The 21,699-nt window shown below is 53.0% G+C and overlaps 1 protein-coding gene and 1 non-coding gene across 4 annotated transcripts in view; both read right to left on the bottom strand.

Moving 5' to 3' along the window:
- Positions 1–1,650: 1,650 nt before the first annotated feature.
- AP1B1 (adaptor related protein complex 1 subunit beta 1) overlaps positions 1,651–21,699 on the bottom strand; it is a 45,531-nt gene continuing 25,482 nt past the window's right edge. For 2 of the 3 annotated variants that reach the window (XM_016198599.2, XM_087828681.1), the window contains exons 8-21: positions 20,870–20,990; positions 20,314–20,409; positions 19,197–19,312; positions 18,711–18,876; positions 14,508–14,606; positions 13,811–14,070; positions 12,978–13,179; positions 11,447–11,590; positions 7,191–7,336; positions 5,322–5,451; positions 4,941–5,025; positions 4,139–4,225; positions 3,892–4,046; positions 1,651–2,327 (exon numbers count right to left, since the gene is read on the bottom strand). In XM_016198599.2, the coding sequence (XP_016054085.1) occupies positions 2,253–2,327; positions 3,892–4,046; positions 4,139–4,225; positions 4,941–5,025; positions 5,322–5,451; positions 7,191–7,336; positions 11,447–11,590; positions 12,978–13,179; positions 13,811–14,070; positions 14,508–14,606; positions 18,711–18,876; positions 19,197–19,312; positions 20,314–20,409; positions 20,870–20,990 (1,882 nt within the window). In that variant the 3' untranslated portion in view covers positions 1,651–2,252. Of the gene's footprint in view, positions 2,328–3,891; positions 4,047–4,138; positions 4,226–4,940; positions 5,026–5,321; positions 5,452–7,190; positions 7,337–11,446; positions 11,591–12,977; positions 13,180–13,810; positions 14,071–14,507; positions 14,607–18,710; positions 18,877–19,196; positions 19,313–20,313; positions 20,410–20,869; positions 20,991–21,699 lie in introns of those variants that run through there. The other variant, XM_016198601.2, reaches the window with a different exon arrangement.
- LOC148090803 (small nucleolar RNA SNORD125) lies at positions 6,554–6,650 on the bottom strand. The gene has a single exon (XR_015716261.1). It is a non-coding gene; the product is annotated as a small nucleolar RNA SNORD125 (small nucleolar RNA).

The raw sequence follows: 21,699 nt of genomic DNA, 5'->3' as shown, positions 1-21,699 counted from the left end.
GCTAATTCAAGGAGGGCAAATCCAAGATGTCCAGTAAAGTCTAAGGTCTTCTGTCCAACCAGGCCAGCTTTTCTCATCAACTTTCCTCCTCACCCCATGTGCTTAGTCCTGGGTCTCAAGTCACCTATCATTCCCCACTGAGGACAGCTATCCTACACTTCAACTCTTCTGACCTCAGTGTAGGAGGGGTGAGAACAGAAAGCTCTGTGAGGTCCCTGGATGGCTGAGCCAGCAGTGAACTCACAGGGTGTTTGAGTGGAAATTGGGCCCCCCAATGCATCAGGGGCAGCAGGCCACACAGCAGGCCAGGATGAGTCTCTCTTTCTCCCCTCCAGGGCTCAAAACCCTGCTCTAGTCCACAGCCAGAGGGGACTACAGCTGCTTGTGCAGGGCCTTCTGAGCCTGGAGACTTTCAGGTGCAGTGGGAGCTAGGGTTGTGCAATCAAGGGCCTAGGGAGGACAGCATGGCAATATCCAGGGGTCAGAGGTGGGGCAGAGGAGGGCAGGGTGCAGGGAGTAGCTGAGGCTGAAACAGGCAAGGGCACCCAGGCTGCTGTTCCCTCAGAAGCAGGCTGAAGGCCGACCAGCCACAAGGTACTGAGAACCTATGGGCAGCTCTGCTGTCAAAGCCCTGCCCAGGGTCTGGATGCCCTCCCTTGAAAGCCAGGACAATGCCAGGGCTAAGGCCACATGGGGAGTCCTTGGTGGCAGCTTAGTACCTACAGTCAGCCAGCTGTAGTTGCAAGGTGGGGAACAGCATGCCCAGACAGGCCTGGTGTGCAGCCTGCCTGCCAGAGCTGTCTCCTGAAGCCGCTCCCAGGAGCTGCCCTGGTGGTGGGAAGCTGAGGAAAACCAAAACGGATGTCAGCCCTCTTGGCCAACATCAAAAGGCCAGACGGCGTCTGCTCAAGTAGAGTGGGAATCAAGGGTGGGAGAGGTGCCAGGGAGACCAGTAGGCCTCAGAAGCCAGTATTTAAGAACAGGGTGAAGGGAAATGTACTGTCCTGAGTGCTAGGGGAGGAGCCAGGCACATAGCTGGAGTGCCTGACCCTGGACTCCAGGGATTCCGGACCCTGATCAGAAGATCCTCAGGCAGGACCTGACACACTGGCCAGGGACATGCTTGATGTCATCATTTTTATTCACTTTCTCTTTTTGAAAATAAGAGTAAACATATAATAAATAGCCTCTATTTATATATATTAGATATAGTTACTGCAGGGCTCAGAAAACCATCCTCAACCATTTGGAGGCAGTTTTCAATTCTGACATTTGGTGGAAAGGGAAAAAATGTCCATGATTGCCAAAAGCAGACTCTTTATTATTAAACAGCAGTAACAGGAAAACCTAATGCTCTGTCAGACACAACTGACACTTGGGAGGCCAGGAGGATGGTAGCAGACACTAAGGAGAAACCCCAAAGAAACCCTGGGCAGGAGGCACCCTGCTTGCCTGTGTTCCCCATACTTCAGCCCCCCTTTGTTCTGGGAGCTCAGGGGACACCAAGGAATGTATCATAGGCAGTGACCATCCTCACGGGCAAGAGAGGGAGCAAGTGGAGGGGGAGGGGGGGAGCATACGCCAGGGGAGCAGGAGCCTGGGCAGGGCTCTAGGAGCTTCTGCCTGGTCTTCCCCATGCAGGTCAGCTCTTGGGAGGCTGTGGCCTGACTGACATGACTGCTGGGCCCCACTCTGGGTGAATGCAGGGAGAGAGGGTGTGGGGGTGCAGGTCCTGGGAACCCCTGACAGAGCAGCTCTCCTGGAACCAAGAGGACCCTCCACACACACCAGGACAGCCTAGCAGGGCCCATCCCACTAGAGTAGGCAGTAGGGAAGGGCTGCTAACAACAACCCGAGAGAGACTGAGGGGCAGGGCGTTTCCCAGGCTGGGAGCCTGAGAAGGGAACCTTGCACTTGCCCTCAGGCACTAGGAAAAGAAAGAACTCTGGGTCTCCCTGTCCAGCTTCTGTGACCACTTTGGCTCTGTCTCCTTTGGTCTCCTCCTCACTGACCCTAAATGTCAGCAGCAACAGAAGAGGGGAGCCTCTGAGCCTGGGAGCACACTGAGATTTCACTCCAGGTGGGGTGCCGCCCTGCCCTGAGGACCCAGGCGGACCCTGCAGTCAGGACCAGGGAGCCCTATGGGTGGCTAGGAGCCTTGCCAGGCCCCCCTGGGAGGAGGAGATGCTGTCATCCCACAGGGGGCTCCTCAATGGGCTGGCAGAAGGCTGGGGCGGGCACTGGTTGGGGCCTCAGTTCTTGAGGATGGTCTCGTAGGCCTGGTACACGTGCTGGGACACCTCTGGTGCTCGACACTTCAGGGACAGCTGCAGGGGGAGAGAAGTATTGCACTCATTCCTGGGCTCCTCTCTAAGGCTGTCACTTACCAGGCTGGGAAGGAACACATGGGGAGGACAGACAGGGTGAGACCAGATGGAAGTGTGGTGTGCACACGTGGCCTGGTGGCAGCAGTGTGGCTGGGCAGATGTGTGGTGAAGGAGAGGGGGTGGCTGCCACAGCCAGCCGGGTGTGGACCAAATATACTTGCAGCCCACACACCTGCTGTCAGCCCAGCCACCACAGCCCTATGGCAAGCAGCGTGAATCAGCAGCCGGAGGCTATGAGGGAGCGCCCAGCCCCCACCCTTGCAGAGCTGTCTCGCCCATGGGGGGACTAAGGTTCCTGAGGAGGTACGGGGGCTGGGAGGGAGCAGGTTTCTGCTCTGGGAGATGGTGGGGGCACTGGGGGTTCTGCCTGATTTCCTGCACAGGAAGCAGGCACATCAAAGACTTCGCCTCAGCTCTGACTGCAATATGAGCCTGGAGAGCACAGGTAGAGGAGAAAGTGCTACCACCCCTTCTGCCAAAATCGCTGCTTCTAAAGGTGCAATTAGGAAGGGGGAGATGCAGGTGGAGCCTCAGAAATCAGCAGCAGTGGCCTCAAGGGGCCCCATTTTCCTCTGAAGGGTTCTGTGTGCACCGTGTGTGTTGGGAAGTGAGGGCACCACCTCCTCAATGGGGGCCACCTGGTTGGGAAGCATAGGGGTATCAGCAGAGGGCAGTTTGCTCTCCTCCCTGCAGTCTGCATGCATGTCTGCCTGTATTTGGGGAGCAGCAGGGTGTGAGAGGCGAGGAGAGCTGGGGTACACTGGAGCCAAGCTAGGAGGTGGGGTGTGCAAGGTGTGGCTGGGGGGGATGGAGGGGAAAGAGGAAGAGAAAAGCAATCTGCTAACCTCCAAGTCCTGCATCACGGGCACCAGCAGGGAAGGTGGACATGCAGCAACCAAACACAGGGAGACGGAAATTACCATCACCGAAGCCACCGCTGCAGCCTCCACCCAACCACAGAGCCAACGCCGCCAGTGGGGCCTGGGCAGCAGTGTCTAGAGGGCCATGCCTTCCAGAGACTGGGGTGCAGGGGAAGAAGCAAAGCCTGGTGCTTTCTGGGGCCTGGAACAGCAGCTTGGCCTCCAGGACAACCATGCACTACATGGAAGCCATGTCCTGACTGGGATCTGACTCAAAGGCTGGGAAGGACAAGCTGCTTGGAATCACCATCCTCCCAGGTGGGCACTCAGGCAGGACAACTGTGCTGCCTCACAGGGCCCAATTTTACAGAATCTTCTAGTCCAACTCACTGTTCTGAGACCCAGTTTGGTGCCTTACCTGGGTAACTTGATGGAACTGAGTTGAAAGCTTTCTAAGGTCCTTTATAGGGACAGAATTATGATGCTCGCTCACAACAGGTTCAAAGGGACTCCAGCCTAGTTGGGCTAGAGTATCCCCCATTAGAGCTGCCCCCGGGCCTGGGAGGGGGCGGGAGCAAGAGAGGTTGCCTGGGACAGGGAGGGAGAGGCCCCAGGGCTGGCAGGGCGGGAGCGGGGGCCCTCACCATGAAGTTGGGGTTGCCTGGCTGGATGCGCAGCTCTGCCAGCACCCAGATGCCGTTGGTCAGCTTCAGGGACTGGTAGAGCATGTCCTGACCCTCCACATTCCTCTTGGCAACTGTGAAGATGTTGCTGCTCTGCAGCCTGCTGCTCACGGCCTCTGGGGGTCAGAAGGCCCCTGTCAGTGACGGGAGGGACTGGGTACAGGTGAGGGGCAGTGTGGATGGGGTGGGGGGTGCTCAGGAGTCCTACCCGCATTGAGGGGACAGTCTCTGATCTGGAACTGGGCTTCGTTCTCATTGGGAATGTCCTTCCACGTGGCCAGGAACATCTGCCGGTCTGGGAGGAAGGAGGAAAAAAGATGGGACCCTGATAAACTCATGGCCCCGCTCAATAACATTGAGCAGGAAATGGGTCTGCCTTGAAGCTGAGGACAGGCAGTAGCTCCACCACAGCAGCTACTTTCTTACCGAGCAAACCCTCAGCTCTGTGAAGGTGGCTACCCATGCTGCTCCCAAAAGATCCTGGGCTTCCTGCCTCAGAGCCTTAGTTCTCTCTTCCCCAGCACCCATACAGGCCTTCCCCCTCTCCGCCCCCGAGCAGCCTGCTCATTAGCCTGTGGTACAGGGCTTCTGTGGTGACAGAGATCGGGAGGGGGGGGCGGGGGGGGGCGGCAAAGTGCTCCATGCAGCGCCGAGCTGGAAGTGAGTCCTCTGGGCCTTGGGACGAGTCCTCTTAGGGGTTCCACGCAGGGCACAAGAGATAGGCATCAGGTTTGAGGCATGGCATGGGATCCCTGCTTCAGTGGGCCCAGGGGACAATTGTCTAGAGGCTGAAGGCAAGGCTGAATGGCAGAGCTAGAGAACCAAGGAGTGAGACAACTCCTGCATGGCACGCCCCCTGGTGGGACACAGCTGGCCTGACGAGACCCTAGGGTTCCCATGGAAGTGTGCCCATCACTCCAGGTTCTTCAGAGAAGCTGGTGATTCACAGACTCTGGATGGGCAAAGCTAATCCATCTATTCCAGGGACCCCAGGGTGCCTCACGACTCACCCATCTTCCCATCCTCCACAAAGAGGATGTGCAGTGGGTACAAGGTGCTGAAGTAGAAGACGTCAATGTTGTTCTTCACAGCCACCTGGGAACAGGGGGCCCCGAGTCAGTCCCTGATGTTTGGCTCCACCTGAGGCCCCAGGAAGGGCCCACGCCCTATGCCCAATACATGAGCAGATTCCCTTACATGCCTTCCCTTGGAGCCACACCCATGTGTCCCCGCGGGTTAGGCCTCCCGGGCAGATCTGTGACCAAGAGCACAATTCCACAGACACAGCACTTTGCCAACACAGGCCAGGCCCCAGACCTTTCCACCAGGCTCCTCCCCTGGGGTGGGTGCACATGTAAAGACTGAGATGCTTGGTCCTGCCCGGAACACACCTGGAGGTTGTTCAGAGGTTCCATCTTCATGACTGAGCCCACCGTGTTGAGAGGCAGGGAGATCTCCACAGTCTGGTTGGGGCTGAGCGGCGCGTGGACCTGGAGGGGGGCGGCGGGGGCCAGACCAAAGCTGGGGAGAGAGAAGTCCCCATAGGGATGGCAGGAGGAATAGGTGTTGACACGTGGGCTCCTCGGGCCCTAGAGCTGGAGCAGTGGTTGGCAAGACGCCTCTCCAGCCAGCCGGCCTCACCCCAGGCCCAGGCCCAGGCCTAAGCCAGAAAGAAACTCCTGACCCTCACGCTCCACCCCTTAATGGCCATATAGACAGGAGGACAGGGTCTCAGGCTGGCTGCAGGCCTGAAGCCCATCTCTGCTCCTCTTTCTCCTTTGGGCTAGGCACTGGGCAGACCCAGGTAAGCATAGCCTTGCCCTGTCTTTCAGAGAGTTCCATCTAATACCAGGGGTCTATAAGCTTCTTCGAACCTGAAAACTCTGTGACTGCCCAAGTCACTGCTGCCAATTCCCATCTCCCAGGAGGGAGCTGACCATCTCAAGTGACACACAAGCCCTGCTTCTTGATAAAGCAGAACTTGGGCAAATCAAAAAGATTCCATGAGTGTGAGAGACACCTCAACCACAGGCTCTGGGGCAGTGTCACCACAGTATTGACAGGGACCATGAACTGAGCATTTGATATTATACCAACTCCTAGCCTCATAAAGAGTGACAGGTATATAGTCTCCCAGCTTCCAGAAAGGAGGCTCAGGGAGGGGCAGGCCCATGCCTAGACCCTGAGATCCAGAGCTTAAGCTATCTGACCCCAACCTACAATGGCAATCAGGCCTGCCTGAGATACAGCAGGAGATGACATGGCGAACCTCACGCCCTTGTGGTGGCCCAGCATTCCAGGCTTTCCTGGGAGCTCTACTACTGCTGCTGTGTAACTTCAGCCCAGGTGTCATTACCTACTGAAAGAGGAATAATGGCATTGACCTCATTGGGCTGTCAGGTGGCTCAAGTGAGACAGTACTCTGAAAGCCCTTGGCACAGGGCTTAGAACCTAGGAAGTTCTCAACACACAGTAAGTTTGGTATGAGTGATCACTGGGACCACCCCTTGGAGCCTAGAGTGTTTCTATGGCCTCTAGGGTCATGTGAGGGTAAGTGGTAAAGCAGTGCCACCCTCTCTAGTCTGACAGAGGGTTGGGACCCAATGGCTTGCAGGCTCTTCCTGAGGAAGCAGCCCCTTCAGTCAACTTCTTAGAGGCTCAGTTTGCTCATCACTAGAGCCGCTCAGGAAGAAGAATCATCAGGAGAGGCTGCTTGGGTTCCCCAGAGAGCTTGGGCCTAGCTAGCCTGGTCCATGAAGACCCCAATGGTGCCAGACAGGAGACCTTCCCCACTGACCCCCCAGTGCAGGTGACCCGGTGGGGATGAGGAGCCTGAAGCAGTCACCACTCCCATAGGCCCTGTCTGACAGTTTAATTATTGGTGGCATGGGGGAGGCTGGCAGGTGGGCCTACTCCCCATCAGGCTTCTTACAGCTAGGAGCAAATCAGGGCTGGAAAGGAGGCTCTGAGCTCCTGTTATGTGGGGTGCTTACCAAAGGTAGGCTCCTAGGATTTTTGTCAGTAAAACACCTCTTTGGGCAGGGGAGGAAGGCAATAAAAGGGGAGAAATCCTATGCCTTGGCCCGGTACTTTGGAGTCCGCATTAAGGATATTGGGGGAGAAATCAGAGTTTTGGCCTAAGGTATGGTGGTGAGGAATACCCACCTTTACTAGAAAAAAGGACCCAGACCCCTGGCAGCCCTCAGCTCCCACAGGCAGTCACCAGTGGGCTCGCAACAGGCTGGCCTTGGGGAGCTCACCTGTTGCGGTTGAACTGGATGGCAAAGTCGGTCATGACCTGCAGGGCCTTGTTGGTCAGCTGCAGGTCCATGGAGATGGAGCCCACCTGGCGGGTGAAGGTGCCCGAGATCTCCAATCCCTTGGCTTTCATGGCCGGGAGCCAGACCTGCAGGGAAGACAGTGGGGAGGGGGCTGGAGTTTGCCATTTCCCCAAAACTCGACAGCCTACTTGAGGGTCTCTCCTCTCTCCTCTCTCCCCCTGAAGGTGCCTCCCAGACTGACTGCACCTGCCTTTACCACCAGGGGATGATGACCATGTGCATCTTGGCACGAGAACAATCATCCATTCCCACTTGGGGCGGCCACCACTGGAGCAGCTCTGGGTAGGGAGGTGCTTGGTGTGCCCAAAGGCTGACCCAAATCTTCAGAGGTCAAAGAAGGACCACAGGAAGTAGGGCTGAGGAAAGTGAGGACACAAGCAGGCCCCTGCCAGCCTCCTGATGAGCCAAGGAGAGTGGAGAGCCCAAGGCCATCCTGGGCATCAGCCAGGGCCTTAGGCCTCCCTGGCTGTCACAGCCTGTTCTCTCCCACAGAAGGCAGGGCTAACCTTTAATTGTAGAAACTGGTCTGACCAAGGACAGAACCTAAGAGGACCCCTTGCCTGGCAGGTCCTCTGCTGTTCGGCTGCCTTTGTCATCCAAGTCTCAGTTTAAGAGCTGCTTCCTCAGAGAAGCCCACCCCCAGGCTCCTTCCCTAGTGGCATTCAGGGAGTGTTTGCTGAGCAAAGAGCTTGAATTAAAGCCCTGCCCATGAAGGACATCTGCTGGCGTCATCCTGTGGATATACAAATGTTTTTCAGGTCTGTCATTCTCACTCAGATGGCTCACAGCAAGGACAAAAGGCTCAGGCCCCTTCGACAGCTTCCCCAACACATCCTATGTTAGCAAATGTCCCACCATCTCTCGAGTGGTCACCAGGAACCTCAGAGCCATTTGGACAGTAGCTTTCAGCCCACCCTGACCCCTACGCCACCATCATGAAGCCCAAGTTCTGTCAATGCCATCACCTCCAATATGCTGCCAAGTCCTCAGCTTCTTCCCTCTCTACCGGCACCACCTATGCCTGAGCTGCCATCAGAGTTTACCAGGTAAGATGGCAGCCACCTTGCAGCTGCCCCAATTCCTCTTTTCCCAATTTCCACAGCAGCTAAAGCCATCTTTTAAAATGCAAATCTGATCATGGCACCCTTCAAAGCCCCTCCAATTCTGCAATGACTTCCACTGTCCATGGCTGCCACAGCGTGGTGCCCTGCCATACTCAGGCTCAGCTGGCACCTGTTCTTCTAGTGCCCACACTCGCTGCTCCCTCTGTTTGGAGAGTGCTTTCTGAGGCCCATCCCCACTCCATTGTACTTGCTAACCCTGATCATCCTTTGCTTCCCCTGGACAAAACTGTGAGGGTAGAATCACATGGCTTTAGTTCTCCGCTCTGACCTGGCGTGCAGACAGAACTCAGAGGGCTGGAGTATGGTGACTTCGCTGTGCCCTGCCCCTCCACCAGGCCTTTCCCAGGTTCTTGTAGAACTGGCTCTCTTTCTGTCACCGTGCCTGACTGCTGAGGGTGGGGACTTCATCTCTCTTGCTCACTGTGGATTCATGGAGTCTAGCACAGTTCCTCATAGAACTAACCCTCAACGTTTACTAGAGGAGCCAATGTACTGTCACCATCCACTAGTACACATGCTTGAGGAATTCCAAGTTCTTGTACACAGAGAGCCTCATCCCCTTGACCAGGAAGGTTGGAGAATATATTTATCCCCACAGGCAGGGGGGACAAACAATTCTAGGTAGTCACACAGGACCAATAATTCTGGGTAGTCACAGTGCTGTTAGGAAAATGTAGATGACATACTTACTTCTTCTGAAAGGAGAACACCCACGTCTGAGAACCTCCTGTGACTATGGTAGTGGGGAAAGTCCAGCCCATGTTGTGAGGAATCCTCCTCCAGGTAGCCTGCCCTGATTCCTCCTAACCTCATGATCCCCTCACCTCCCACTTCCAGAACTCATTGTTGGTACACCCATCTGGCCTTCCACTAAGACAAAGCGGTAATAACGTCTGTTAAAATGAACACACAACTCCCTAGGCGCCAGCTCCAGGCTTTATATTCCTGGCCATTCTGCAATGCCTAGAGGGCTACAGGAGTCTTTGCTGCTCTTATACCTGTTATATTGGGTGTGTCTTATATTGGGCTTCTAACATACACGTCAGTCTCATGCATCAGTAGAGTCCATGTGTGTAGTAATTAGTCAACTGAACATTTTTACCTGTATGTTCTCTTCACTTCTACTTATTCTGACAACCCATGACATTAAGGCAGGCACTCAGGAGGTTCTCAAACACTTTGGGATGTGATCACATAGGAGTTGGGAGCAGAGACTTTGGTGCCACCTCCCTGCATTCAGTTTGTCTCTGTCACTTATCAGCTATGTGACCTTAGGCAAGAGCACTCAGATTTCTCAACTGCAAAATGGGAATAACAGCACCATAAGGCTGCTGGGAGGATTGATGGGATGGGGCTGTGCCATGCTCATGCAGTCCTTGGCACAGACGTGTGCAGCTGTCAGCACTAGATGTGCTGTCTGCTGTGGGCCTCTGAGGCCCAGATCCTGCCTGGGGGCTCTAGCCACCATTGCTGCAGGTATAGCTGGCATACCTGGTGAAGCCAGGGCAGGTGCTGACTCACAGCTCCCTACTCATGCTGGAGATGTCACTGAACCTTTGAAGGCCAGCTGCTCTGAGGAGGGGATCTTAGAAGAGAAAGAGGGGCGCTGGCTGGGAACAAAGTGGCAGACACAGTGTCTGACTTGAGTGTTATGAGGGAGTCAGGTCAGGTCTGTCCCCACTGGCAGCTTCCTTGATGCTAGTGCAAGAGACACTGTGCATTCCTTAGTGCCAAGCCCGCATATTCTCATACCCCAAACTCAGCTCTCCTTCTTTTGCCCTTCCCATCTCAGAAAATCACACTTTCCTTTACCCTATGCACAAGCCAGAATCACCCCCTCCTTGTCCAGTCCTACCTCCTATGAAGCTCTCCAGTCCAGCCTCTTGCCTCTATCCCCCAAGGTATTTTCCTTGTCCAGGCTGCCATCAGCACACATCAACTCCTGCCAATGTCCTCACTGCGCTCCTTGTTTCTGCCTTATCCTTCCAACCTAGCTTCCACACTGTAGCCAGGAGCATCTCTCTCAAGTGTAAACATGTTTCATCTGTTTAAAACCTTCCAATGGCTCCCACTGCACCAGGATTGAGAGAAACTCCTTACAGCCTGGAGTGGCTGACCTCACCAGCTTCCTCCTTCCTTAATCTCTGTCTAGCCAGGAGTCTCAGGGAGGTACTGCCCCTTAGTAGCACAGGAGGCATTTGTGGGGCATCTTCAGGTGGCACAATGTGGGGGAGGCACTACATTCAGTGGGTTGGGGTCAGGAATGCTGGACATGCTGTCAGGGTACAACAGTTTCCACAATGAGTACTGTCCTGCATCTCTTGAGTATGTTCTGCATGATTTTAACATGCCCTAAAACTACCAGAACTGAACTCTGGTGAAAATCAAGGGAAGCTCATCCTTTGTTTTGTTGGAACTTTACTAGAAGTCAGTCACCGTTTCAGAAACTAACAGCACCACTGGCCACACCACTCATGGCACCCAACTGGGGCCATCAGTGACTTTGCACTGCTGTCAACATTGGACAGCTCCATCAGGTCTTCTGGGGTGTGTGTGCCCAAGCCTTCATGACATCAAAATATATAATTTTATTTTCTTCCTTTTTTGTCTCCTCTATGCAGTGGTAGCATCTTATTATGTCTATTATCAATGAGAGGCATTCGGCTGGACAGCACTCAGAAGTGCTGCTCCAACTAGATGGGACATTTGCTAGTTCCCTGGAAGGTGCTGGGTTCTCCCTCACCTCCATGCTTTCCTACAGGCTGGAGCACTCTCCCCGCTTTTGCCTCGCTAATTCTGACTTGATCTGCAGGCGTGAGCTCCAGTTTCCCTCTGGGGTGTCCTTCCCTGGCCCACCCCCATGCTTGACTCAGCATCTCTTCCCTGTGCTCCCACAGCCCCCAGCTGCCCTTGGCATAGTGCTGGCAAACTGCTGTTCCTGGAGCCCATCTGTTGGCCTGAGTAGATTCCACAGAATGAGCTATTTAAGGAGCCACACATAGGTCTCTAACTTCTCTCTGCTCTTGCCACGAGAGGAGGCATGGTACTTACTGCTTTGGGGGCCACATATGATCCTGACAGAGTACCCACACCACTGGTCAGGTCAAAGAGGTCACTCAGGCCACTGCCAATGGGTGCACCTAGGTTAGCTGGTACTGCTGCTGCTGGTGGTGTCACGAAATTGGAGCCCCCGATCTGGAAAAGAAAGGGAAGGGGTCAGCGGCAGGCACCTGAGGCAGGGTCATTAGGGGCTGGGGATGAGTGTAGCCACCTGGCTCTAGGAAATAGGGTGGGCGGGCAAGGAAGGGGTCCCACAAGGCTACTGTTACATCAACTCTAAGTGGCAGAAACAAGAAAGAGGGAGGTGAGTGGAGAAAAGAGGCTGAGCCCTCCTATGCCCTGCAAATCTTGAGCTTTAGGGGTGACCTCTGGGAAAGCTGGGGACACTTGTAAACTAACACTCAGTCCACAGATAAAAGGGGTACTGGAGGCACACTACTGTGAGAAGGCTATGCTAGGGAGATGGAAGTTTGCCCTCCAGGATATCAGAGAGGGCCCATGGGGACAGAGAGGGCCAGTGATCCTCAGGATGACAAGGCAACTTTGTCATAGGGTAGTGAGGACAGAACGAGAAATTCATGGATTTGGGGGCCTGGAGGCAGCTGGACGCCAGGCGGTCAAAGCAGAGGCTGCCATGACACTGGACAGAGGCCAGGGTTCAGCAGGGAGGGACTGCTTTGACATCATCTGACCCTTGGGATGTTAGACCAGCGCTCTCAGGAGGAGCAGGGACGAAGGCTTGGTGACGCAAGGGTTGAACCGTACCCCTTCAGACTCATCCCCCATCTCCAAGCAGAAGCAGGCAGGGTGAAGAGAACAGGCAGCCACATGCAGAGAGAAAAGCCAGGAAGGAAGACACAGAGAGAGACAAGATTGGGGGTGGGGGGTAGAAAGAGGGAAAGAGAGAAAAGATTAGTTACTGCTGCCCCATCCGAGATGAGTCTGGTACAAGGATGTGCCAGGCCTAGGAGGGGCCTACACAGTTTCTATGATGAGCACTAGTCCCTTGGTCTTATCCCCCACCCGCACCCTGTGCCACAGCCTTGGGGACCTGAGCTGGGCATGGCTAAGTGGCATGGGCTCTGCTCTCCCCCCTCTACCTGGCTCTACCATCTGCCTAAAGAAGTTCTAGGGAGATACCCAGGACAGTCTCACCACTATCTTTCTACAGGGGAGGAGAACTATCCTTGACCTCTAAGATCTGGCTCCTCCAGCTTTATAGGGCCAAGGTACCTGCAAGGTCAGACTCGGGAGAAGGGACTAGGACTGGCCCTACATTGCCCCAGGTCTCTTGGGGCACAGTGGCCCAACAAGGGTCTAAGTACTGTGTCTGTCATTTAGCAGCTGTGCTCTCTTGGAGGGAAAGTCTCCTGACCTCTTTAAGTCTCAGTTTTCTCACCTATAAGTAGGCAGCTACATGATCACCTTCACAGGCATAGGTGCCCAGCACAGAGAGGGCATTCAATGATTGCTCCTCTGGAGATCATTATCAATGGCATCTAGAGGGGTTCCCAGGACATACCAGGCTGTCAAGGCCGCCACCAAGAAGGTCCACAGATCCCATTTGCACTGAGGAGGTGGCCAGGGGTGGGCCGCTCACCGGGGGGCCAAGGTCCAGGTTGAGGAGGTCACCCAGTAGGTCACCTTGGGCAGGAATGACATCTGGCTGCTCACCAGAGGGTGCTCCAGCAGGGGCTGTCTCAGGGCTTTCCGTGCTCTCGCTCCTTCAAGGACACAGGAGGGAGAGGATCAGAAGGGTGGGGGCAGACTGTCTCAGGGAGGTCAGTCCCCAGTCTCTTCTCCCAGGATAGGCACTGGGTCTCCACTATCCCATAGGGGCTCCTCTACATGCCTCCTCTTCCTTCCCACTCCCCTGCCTGATCCATTTTTCAGCTCTCCAAGAGATGCAGCTTCATGGGGATGAGTGAAGGGAGGGGCCATCTGTATTTCCACCACTCAGCCCACTCTACAGAGAAGACTGGATGCCAGTCCCCAGATGACTGGGCAAAATGGCAATCCAACCACCTGGAGCGGCAGAGGAGGAAAGTGAGAACAGTGCTCTAGAATCAGACATAATGGGGTCTGAGCCCAGCTCTGCTGGCTGTGGGATGCTGTACCAGGTACTCAAACTCTCTATGCCTACTGTCCTTGCCTGTTAAATGGGGATATCTCTCAGATCTATTGCAAGGATCAAATGAGTCAACACCTGGTGTGTATCAATAAAAGGTAGCTATTTAAAATTTTCCTCAGATTCAGGCCTTGCTGGGGGACACCACATATAGCTTGAGCACCTGAGCTACTGAACTGAGAAACCGGGTGGGGACACTCAGCCTGCAACTGTCCCACTTCACTTACGAGGCAGTGCGGGGCGGCAGGCTCTTGTGCACAACGCCTCGGCCCCCCTCCACAAAGGCATTGGGTGGCTTATGGTAGACAGAAGCCAGCGTGCCGATGTAGCAGATGAGTTCATCCAGCAGTGTGGGCTCAATGAGGTCTGTCTCTTCTGAGATGAGCGGCTTCTCGGCCAACACCACTTCCTTGGCAGCCACTGGGTCCGTGGAGAGCAGGCGCCAGTAGATGTAGCCACGGTCCCGCAGGTCTGGGTTGTCTGAATCCTTGGGGAAGCAAGGAGAAGCTCATGAAACTCAGCACAGCAACTGGGTCAGGAGAAGGGGAAGTTTAAATGAACATGGCCCAGCTCCCTGCCCCCCCATTTTCCACTCTAGCCCACCCTAGCAGGCCATACCCATGCCTATCTCCATTCCCCACTCCCCTCCTTGGGCAGTCTGCCTTCCCTGCATGCATATAAACACTCTGGTTCTCATGGATTTCCCTCTCCTCTCTCATTTACAGTCTGTCTCAACTTCACCACCTGACCCCATTCCATCGTGATTGGTTTGTGACTGAGCTCCCTGAGCAGGGATTATATATTACTCTGGGGCCAAACCCACAAAGGTACCAGTCTTAGGGGCAGGACTACGCAGGTCTGGCTGCTTAGACAGAAGCGCTCCCTGTGGAGTGAGAGTCACAGCAGCGAAGCTGGGGCACCAACCTGAGTGGCCAAGCTGAGGACCTGTTGCACCAGCTCCTGGGTCTCTGTTGGCTTCTTCAGAAAGAGTTTCACTATGGCTGTCAGTAGCTGTAGTTGGACCTGCAGGAAGGCAGAGAAATGGCAAGGAAGAAGTGTGGGCTTCATGTGGGGATAGTAAGAAACCAAGTGAGGGCCTTGAAGAGGGAAGAGGGGGTTTAAAGACCCTGGAAGCAGAGACCAGCTTTCCTAGGTTTGGGGGTGGCCACAGAACACAGACTAAGGTCAGCAGAGGGTGCTGACAGTGCTGAGTAGCCTAGACCACTCAGGAAGAAGCTGGCCACTGTATTATTTGGCAACACTAGGCAGGCCAGGGGATGCTGCCCTGCCCTAGGGTCCCAGAAACCTATCAGAATTCCAGGCCTCACAGTATCTCAAGGAGCTCACAGCTTAAAAAGGCAACATATGTAGCTGGTATGCTTCTTAAAGGGACCATCTGTCAATAAACAGATGGTGCCAGTGAAGCCCAGTGGACTAAGTCAGTAGGGCCCATAGAGCCAGTCAGTTGTTGAGGAGTTGTGCTTCTACCAGAGGGTGGGAACTGTCCCTGCCCAGCCCTCTCTCAGCCTCCACCTCTTACCTGGCTGCTGCCTTCACCTAAATTTGCCTCCTGCTGTCCTCAGCCTGACCAATACCTCCTCACCCCATTGGATCTTATGCTGACCCTAGCCCCTACCCCACGCTTCTGCAGCCTCCTACAGACCCTTACCAGCGCTGTCCCACAGTACTGGAAATGCTTTCCAGTCACCGGGCCATACCATGAAGAGAGCCCCTTGAGGGCAGGCAGATCATGTCTGTCACAGTTGTATCACTGCTTACTGTGCACTCTAGTGCCCAATGCAAAGCAGGCACTAAAGAAAAATTTGCTGACTGAAAAAAACATCTCCGAAAAAATTCTCTGCACATGTCCTTCCTTAGCCACATCTCATCTTTGTCAGTCCTGGGACAAGAGGGCAGCCTGAGGGCTCCTGAGCCAGGGCTGTGCCAAGGACAGGTCTGGGGCAAGAGGGTGGGGATGGGGCTGGCGGCACATCCTGGGCCTGTTTGGCAGGAGGGCACTTACAAAAACAAATGGTTTAATTACCCAGGTACACAGGGTGGGTTGACAGCAGAAGGCAGGGTGAAGGGGATGTGGTCTGTTTCTGGGATTAGATGATCCCAAGTCCTTGAGATTTGATTACATGTGGGCCAAAGGCAGAGGAGCAGTGGGCTGGCTGTTTGTAAAGCAGGAGGTGGCCCAGGGACTGGCTTCCAGCCCCGGCTCTAGCCCCTGGCTGGACAGTATAGCAAAAGCCATTTACCCTGTCAGTGAGGGAGAGGTATGGCCTACTTCAGGGGGTTCTTGTGAGCTCTGAAAAGGGCAATTTCTGGCAGCTGTCTTGGAGCTAGAGTTAGATCACACTTCAGTTGAACTCTGGTTCTATCACTTCTCAGTTGAGTGACCCTGTACAAGTCATTTAACTTCTCTGAGTGTGTTTCATCATCTATACAATGAGTATAATACCTCACAGGGTTAATGGAAGAGTCAATAAGACAACAAAGGTAAAGAACCTATTGTGTATTCTGTTCAATACACAACAGCTGTCATCATCAATATCAGGATGACCACCACACAGGGACTCTACCAAGTTCTTCCTAGCCCAGATCAGCTGGTTGCCCAGAATCATTCATCATTGTCTGTTGTGCTATGCTGCCTAGGAACTCTGGCCACAAGCTCAACTCCTCTACCAGCAGCCCTCCTACAATGATGCCATCCAAATAGGGGCCAGATGCACGCTGGGCTGACATACCACCCTGGCTAACAATTTCTGAGCTTCCCATCCATGGCTAAAGAGGCCAAGGAGCCTATTGCAAGGGGGCTCAAACAGACAATCTAAAATAAGTTTCTGCTCTGGCTGGTACGGCTCAGTTGGTTCAGCATCATACTGTGTACCAAAAGGTCGCTGGTTTGATTCCTGGTCAGGACACATACCCGGGTTGTGGGTTTGATCCCGTCAGGGTGAGTGTCGGAGGCAACCGATTGATGTTTCTCTCTCTCACAGACGTTCCCCTCTCTCTCCCTCTTTCTTCCTCTCTCTCTAAAAAATAAATTAATTTTTTTTAAAAGATAAAATAAGTTCCCAAACTGCAAAATACTAAACAAGTATTCTTATAAAAGCTTTGAACTGTGTCATGAACACAGGAGACAAAGAGAGCAGGCCAGTCATAATTAAAACACCACCACCACACTGCTGAGCAATGGAGTGGGCAGTTTATATACATTACCCAGTAAGCTTTGCAGGAGCCCTGTGCCAGAGACAAGGAAGCAGGCTTGGTAAGTTGAACTCGCTTCAGGACACCCAACAGGGGAGGAGCCTTGAATCAGTTCCCCATCCCAGTCTCCTGCTCAGTTCTCCCTTGTCTGACTTCTCTAATCCTGGCTCTGTAGTGGAGGCTGCAAAAGATTTACTCTAATATATGAATAGAAACACCCCCCTCAGGACATCCTCTGCAGTAATCCCAGGAGGGACTTGATTACAGGAGCAGAGACCGTCCCAGGCAGGGCTTTGCTTCTCAGAGACAAGAGAGAGGCTCATGTGGTGTAACTGAAGGCAGCTTCAGGGCAGGCTGGCAGCTGGACTTGACAGGTGGCAGTGGGTGTTGGTGGGAATTATTACTATTATTTTGTGATGAACATCTGTTGTTTTTGCTCACCCAGGAGCTATTCTGTCTTCTGGTAATAGAAACGCTGGCTTTCCTTCAAAGAATCGTCCTTCTCCCTGCCCTTTGCAGTCCAGGGATGTGTGTGTCTGACAGGACTAGAGTCATAGCGATTGGCTCAGGACAATGTGAATGGGCCTGGACTGTTGCTGAAACTACTGAGGGGTAAGTAATTACAGGAGTCTCTAAGCTGTAGCCTGGAACTGTTGACTCCTCAAAGGCCCCACTTATGGAAGCCTGCCTGAAGGAGAAGCCACCCCAGAAAGGCAGAGGCAGCCATGATGCCACCATCTGAGCACCCTCACCCATGGGTGCAGGAGGGCACACTCCTGGAACTTACCAGCTACAGAGGACAGTCGGTCCCCTTTTCTGCCTGGACCAGTTGCTTTTAAACCAATTGTGACCAACACCAATACTACCATAAATGAATGCTTATCATGGGCTGGGCTTATGTTAAGGACTTTTCAACTTTCACAGCAGCAAGATGAGGGATAGTCTTATAAACCTCATTTTATAAATAAGAAACTGAGCCTCAGGGGGGTGAAAGATTGGTGTAAAGAGGGGTTTGAACTCTGAGATCTCCAATTCCAAGGCCTGTGCTCTGATCCATCCGGTTGCAATGCCTCAGTTGGGAGAGCAGAGATTTTTGTGTGTGCTTACAGACAGATATTTTAAAGGCCCCCATGCATGACCAGACAGTTCCCAAAAAAGGGATTACTTTTCATTGTATTCCCTTTATTTCAATGTGAATGAATCAACAATGCATATTAAATAAGGTGTCTTTAAACAGAAACACAAGTAAAACAAGGTTATGTATTAACCAGCAGACAAAAATGTTGAAACCAGAGGCTCATAGGAACCCAACTCTATAATTTCTTCTGGGAGCAATGATTTAGTGCTTGCTAATTCAGTGTTTGTGGTGACTAACAGAACATAACCACCACAAATAACAATAATTGATCACATATGTGTATGTTTACATGTATAGAGGTATGTGTATGCCTGCTAGTGTATTCCTAAACTATCTCTGGAAGTATCCCCAAGAAACCAATAAATAACATTAGCGATCTCTGGGAGAACTGGTGGTCAGGAAAGTGGTAGGAAAGAGAATTTTCACTTTATATATTCTTTTGTACCTTTTCAATTTTGAACCAAATCAATGTATTAACTATCCAAAGAGAAATACGAAAACAAAACCAGAAAGTTTTGCCTGCTTTCAGTGCACAGAATCACAGAACATTCTCACACATCCCCCTCAGGTACTGCAGTGTGGGAGAAAAAGAGGCCACACCTGTCACCCACATAGCACTTATCTGTCTGTCCACACCATCAATGCAGTATTAGCAGGGGCAGGGACCCGAGGCCTGCTGGCTGAGGGGAGGGTTTCAGAGCAGGATGGACTGTAGTGGTGCTGCTGCCAGTTATGACCCACACCCTGGCTTAAGTTGGCCTGCTTTGAAGGCTCACCTGGGTGCTCTCATCATGGAAGCCCTCGAGAAAGCTCTCCAGCAGCTCATCTGCATTGTCAATCCTCTCAGCATACTCGCCCACAATCCAGATCATGGCAGCCCGGGCCTCAGGCTCATCCAGGGAGTCCAGGTTCTCACACAGTGTGGCAATCACGCTCTCATACCTGGAGACCAGCACACAGCCAGCAATGAGCACTGAAGGAGCCAGGGTAAGTCAAGGGTGGCCCAGCAGGGGCCAAGAGAGACAAGCAAATGTCCCACAAGACCTCAAGAGGGTGGTGAGTAAAGGGATTTGAGTTTTATCTGTTACATTTTAGTTCTTATTTTGGTCTGGAGAGCAGAGAAGGGGCAGCTTGGGAGAAATAAAAAACCAAGGGTTTCTTTTGAGAACGCTGTTTGTGGCTGAGAAGTAAGGAGAGGGGAGAGAGAGGCTCCTCTTTTCCCAGCAGTCACATCAGCCTCACTGGGAGGGATGGGCACGTACTTGTTGGGGTACTTGCGGAAGATGTCCTTAATGACCACAATGGCTTCCTGGACCACATAGTTCACCTTGGTCTGGATGAGATCAAGCAGCGTGCTCACACAGCGCTCCGCAGATTGCTGTGTGGGAAGAGGAGAGTGTGAGTAAGGCCCCTGCACCCATTTCCAATAGAAGTTCTAATAACCATGCCTTGGCCAAGGGCTCAATCACGCCTTGCCCACCTTCCTTGTCACAGTGGGAGAACAGAACACTGACCCCAGGTAACAGGTGAAAGAATGAGTACAAACTGAAGGCTTCGGGACGGCAGGGACATAGGGAGATAGAATTAGACTGAGGAGAAGGCCAGTAGAGCTTCTGAGAGTGGGGAGAGTCGTTGGAGCAACTCCAGGCCAAGTCCTGAGGACAGAATGACCATACTCCAGCCTGACTTCACCTCGTTTCTACTTGTTTCCTAAAATGGTCTCCTGCGACCAAAAATGCTTAGAAAAGCTGTCTGGACATCCCCCTCCCCATTCCAATATGCTGTGCTAATGGCCTTATGGGAGAGACTTCTCAAGATGTCATCACAGGTGCCAAGGGGAAAATGCCATAAGGGGTTGGGGTGACCAGCTGTCCCAGGATCCCCTAGCCTCCAGTAGACCCATTTAAGGAAAGTCAGCTCAGTGGTTAAGAAACATCTCCATATGTAGAGAATGGGACGGATGAAATGTCAGGGCACGGGGGTCTGTAGAGCACTTAGGAGCTTGGAGAAAGGTGCTGGCTGAATCATGACCCTTGCCAGAACCTTTGACAGGCACAGCCCCTGACCCAAAGCTCTATAATGTGAAAGTTGAGTCTACCAGGACCACCACCAGCTGGGGCTGCCCCATCCTCTTAGCTAATGAGGCAGGAGAATCCATGATTATCATGGGTTCATTTTATTTGGAAAACTCAAAGAGCTAAAGGAAATTTCAGAGTGAGAATAAGGCCAACCAAATCTGCACAATGGGGACTCCAGCAGTGATCCTCAGGCCTTGGACCACAAGAAGCTGGCAGATTCTGCTAGAATCAGACTGGTTTCCTGGTTTCAGCTACCTTCCTCTCCCCTCCCCCAGCTGAGGACAGAGTCCCAGAGCCTTACCTCCACCTTGATGGCGCAGCGGCCAATGGCTCGCACTGCCTTCCGTACAAAGTCTACATCCACCTCTGTCGCGTACTCTTTAAGCTCTGCCAAGACCTGTAGCCCAAATAGAGAAGATGGGGTTGGAGGGGATCTAGTGGGGCAATCACCTGGAACACCCCTGGGCAATGGGTATGCACAGACCCCTAGAAGAATGAGATTCTGCATCTTGCTGGAGATGGAAAGCCTGAGGGAGGAAGCTATCAGGTATCCCAAGAGAAAAGCAGGGAAGAACTAATTGGTAGGGCTGGACAGCCCTTGTTTAAGTTGTCTAGCTAACATATCCACCTAACTACCACTTTTCAATGGATGGATAAGTAATAACAGGAAAAAAAATTCTTTATTACTTAACATTTGTTACATGCTTGCTTACAGAGCTCCATGCTCTGTGCTAAGCACTGTTCATGGATGAACTGTCAAGAGTGAGACCAGGCAGCCTTCCCAAAGATCACAGCTCATTGGCAGTGCTGTTGTCCAACACCAAAGCCCATGCCCCCAGCCACTACCCTCTGCTGACCTGGGCGATGTTGGCCTGGGAGGCCAGGCGGATCATGATGTCCAGCTTCTCTAGCTTCACATAAATGGGGTCATTGTACTTCACGAAGAAGACTTTCATTTCGTGCTTCAGGATCTCAGGCCTGGTGGCGGGGCAGGGTTGCCCGAAGAGCAAGAAGCAAGTCATAAGCCCTGTGAGAAAACCTCTTCCACATTTGCTGGGACATTTCTGGGGTGTGAGATGAACCCTGACATCCACTTCTGGGCAGAGGGCCTACTGACTGGCTTGAGCAAAGTTCTGACTGTCCCCAGAAAGGGAAGAGAGAATATAAGCAAAAGACAGTTTGCATTCAAGAGGCAGTAGGCACCAGGCAATGGGCTTGGGGATCAGGCCTTGGTTCCAATCCCAGCCTGTGACTCAGGCCCCTACTACCTCACCCATGAAACAAGCATGACCCTGTGCTGGAAAGTGTTACCACTGCAGACCTGAGTCTCTAGTCTTAGAAAGGCCCGGAGTCCAGAAACTCGGCTTTTGGGAGTGTTCTCACCATTCCCTAAATGATAAAGGTGATTAACTATGCCTTGACTGTTTGTATAAACAATATGGTCTATGCTAAATACCTGCTTTCCTTCTAGGAGTCCAGAAATTTGGGAGGTGCCAGGCAAAGACTACTTACATGACTCTCAAAGAGGCACCCCCAGGCAGAAACATTACACTCATATTGCTGCATTTTGTTGCTGAGGGGGAACGTGCTCTATGTGACCCCACCCCCATGGAAGGAAGGGAGCGCAAGGAAACCTGTACATGAATTCCTCCAGATTTCACCTGTGTCTTTCTCCCTCAGAACCCAG

This window comes from Miniopterus natalensis, chromosome 20, assembly GCF_054644295.1.
Source record: "Miniopterus natalensis isolate mMinNat1 chromosome 20, mMinNat1.hap1, whole genome shotgun sequence".
NCBI classification, from domain to species: Eukaryota; Metazoa; Chordata; class Mammalia; order Chiroptera; family Miniopteridae; genus Miniopterus; species Miniopterus natalensis.
This window is presented reverse-complemented; position numbering and strand designations above follow the sequence as displayed.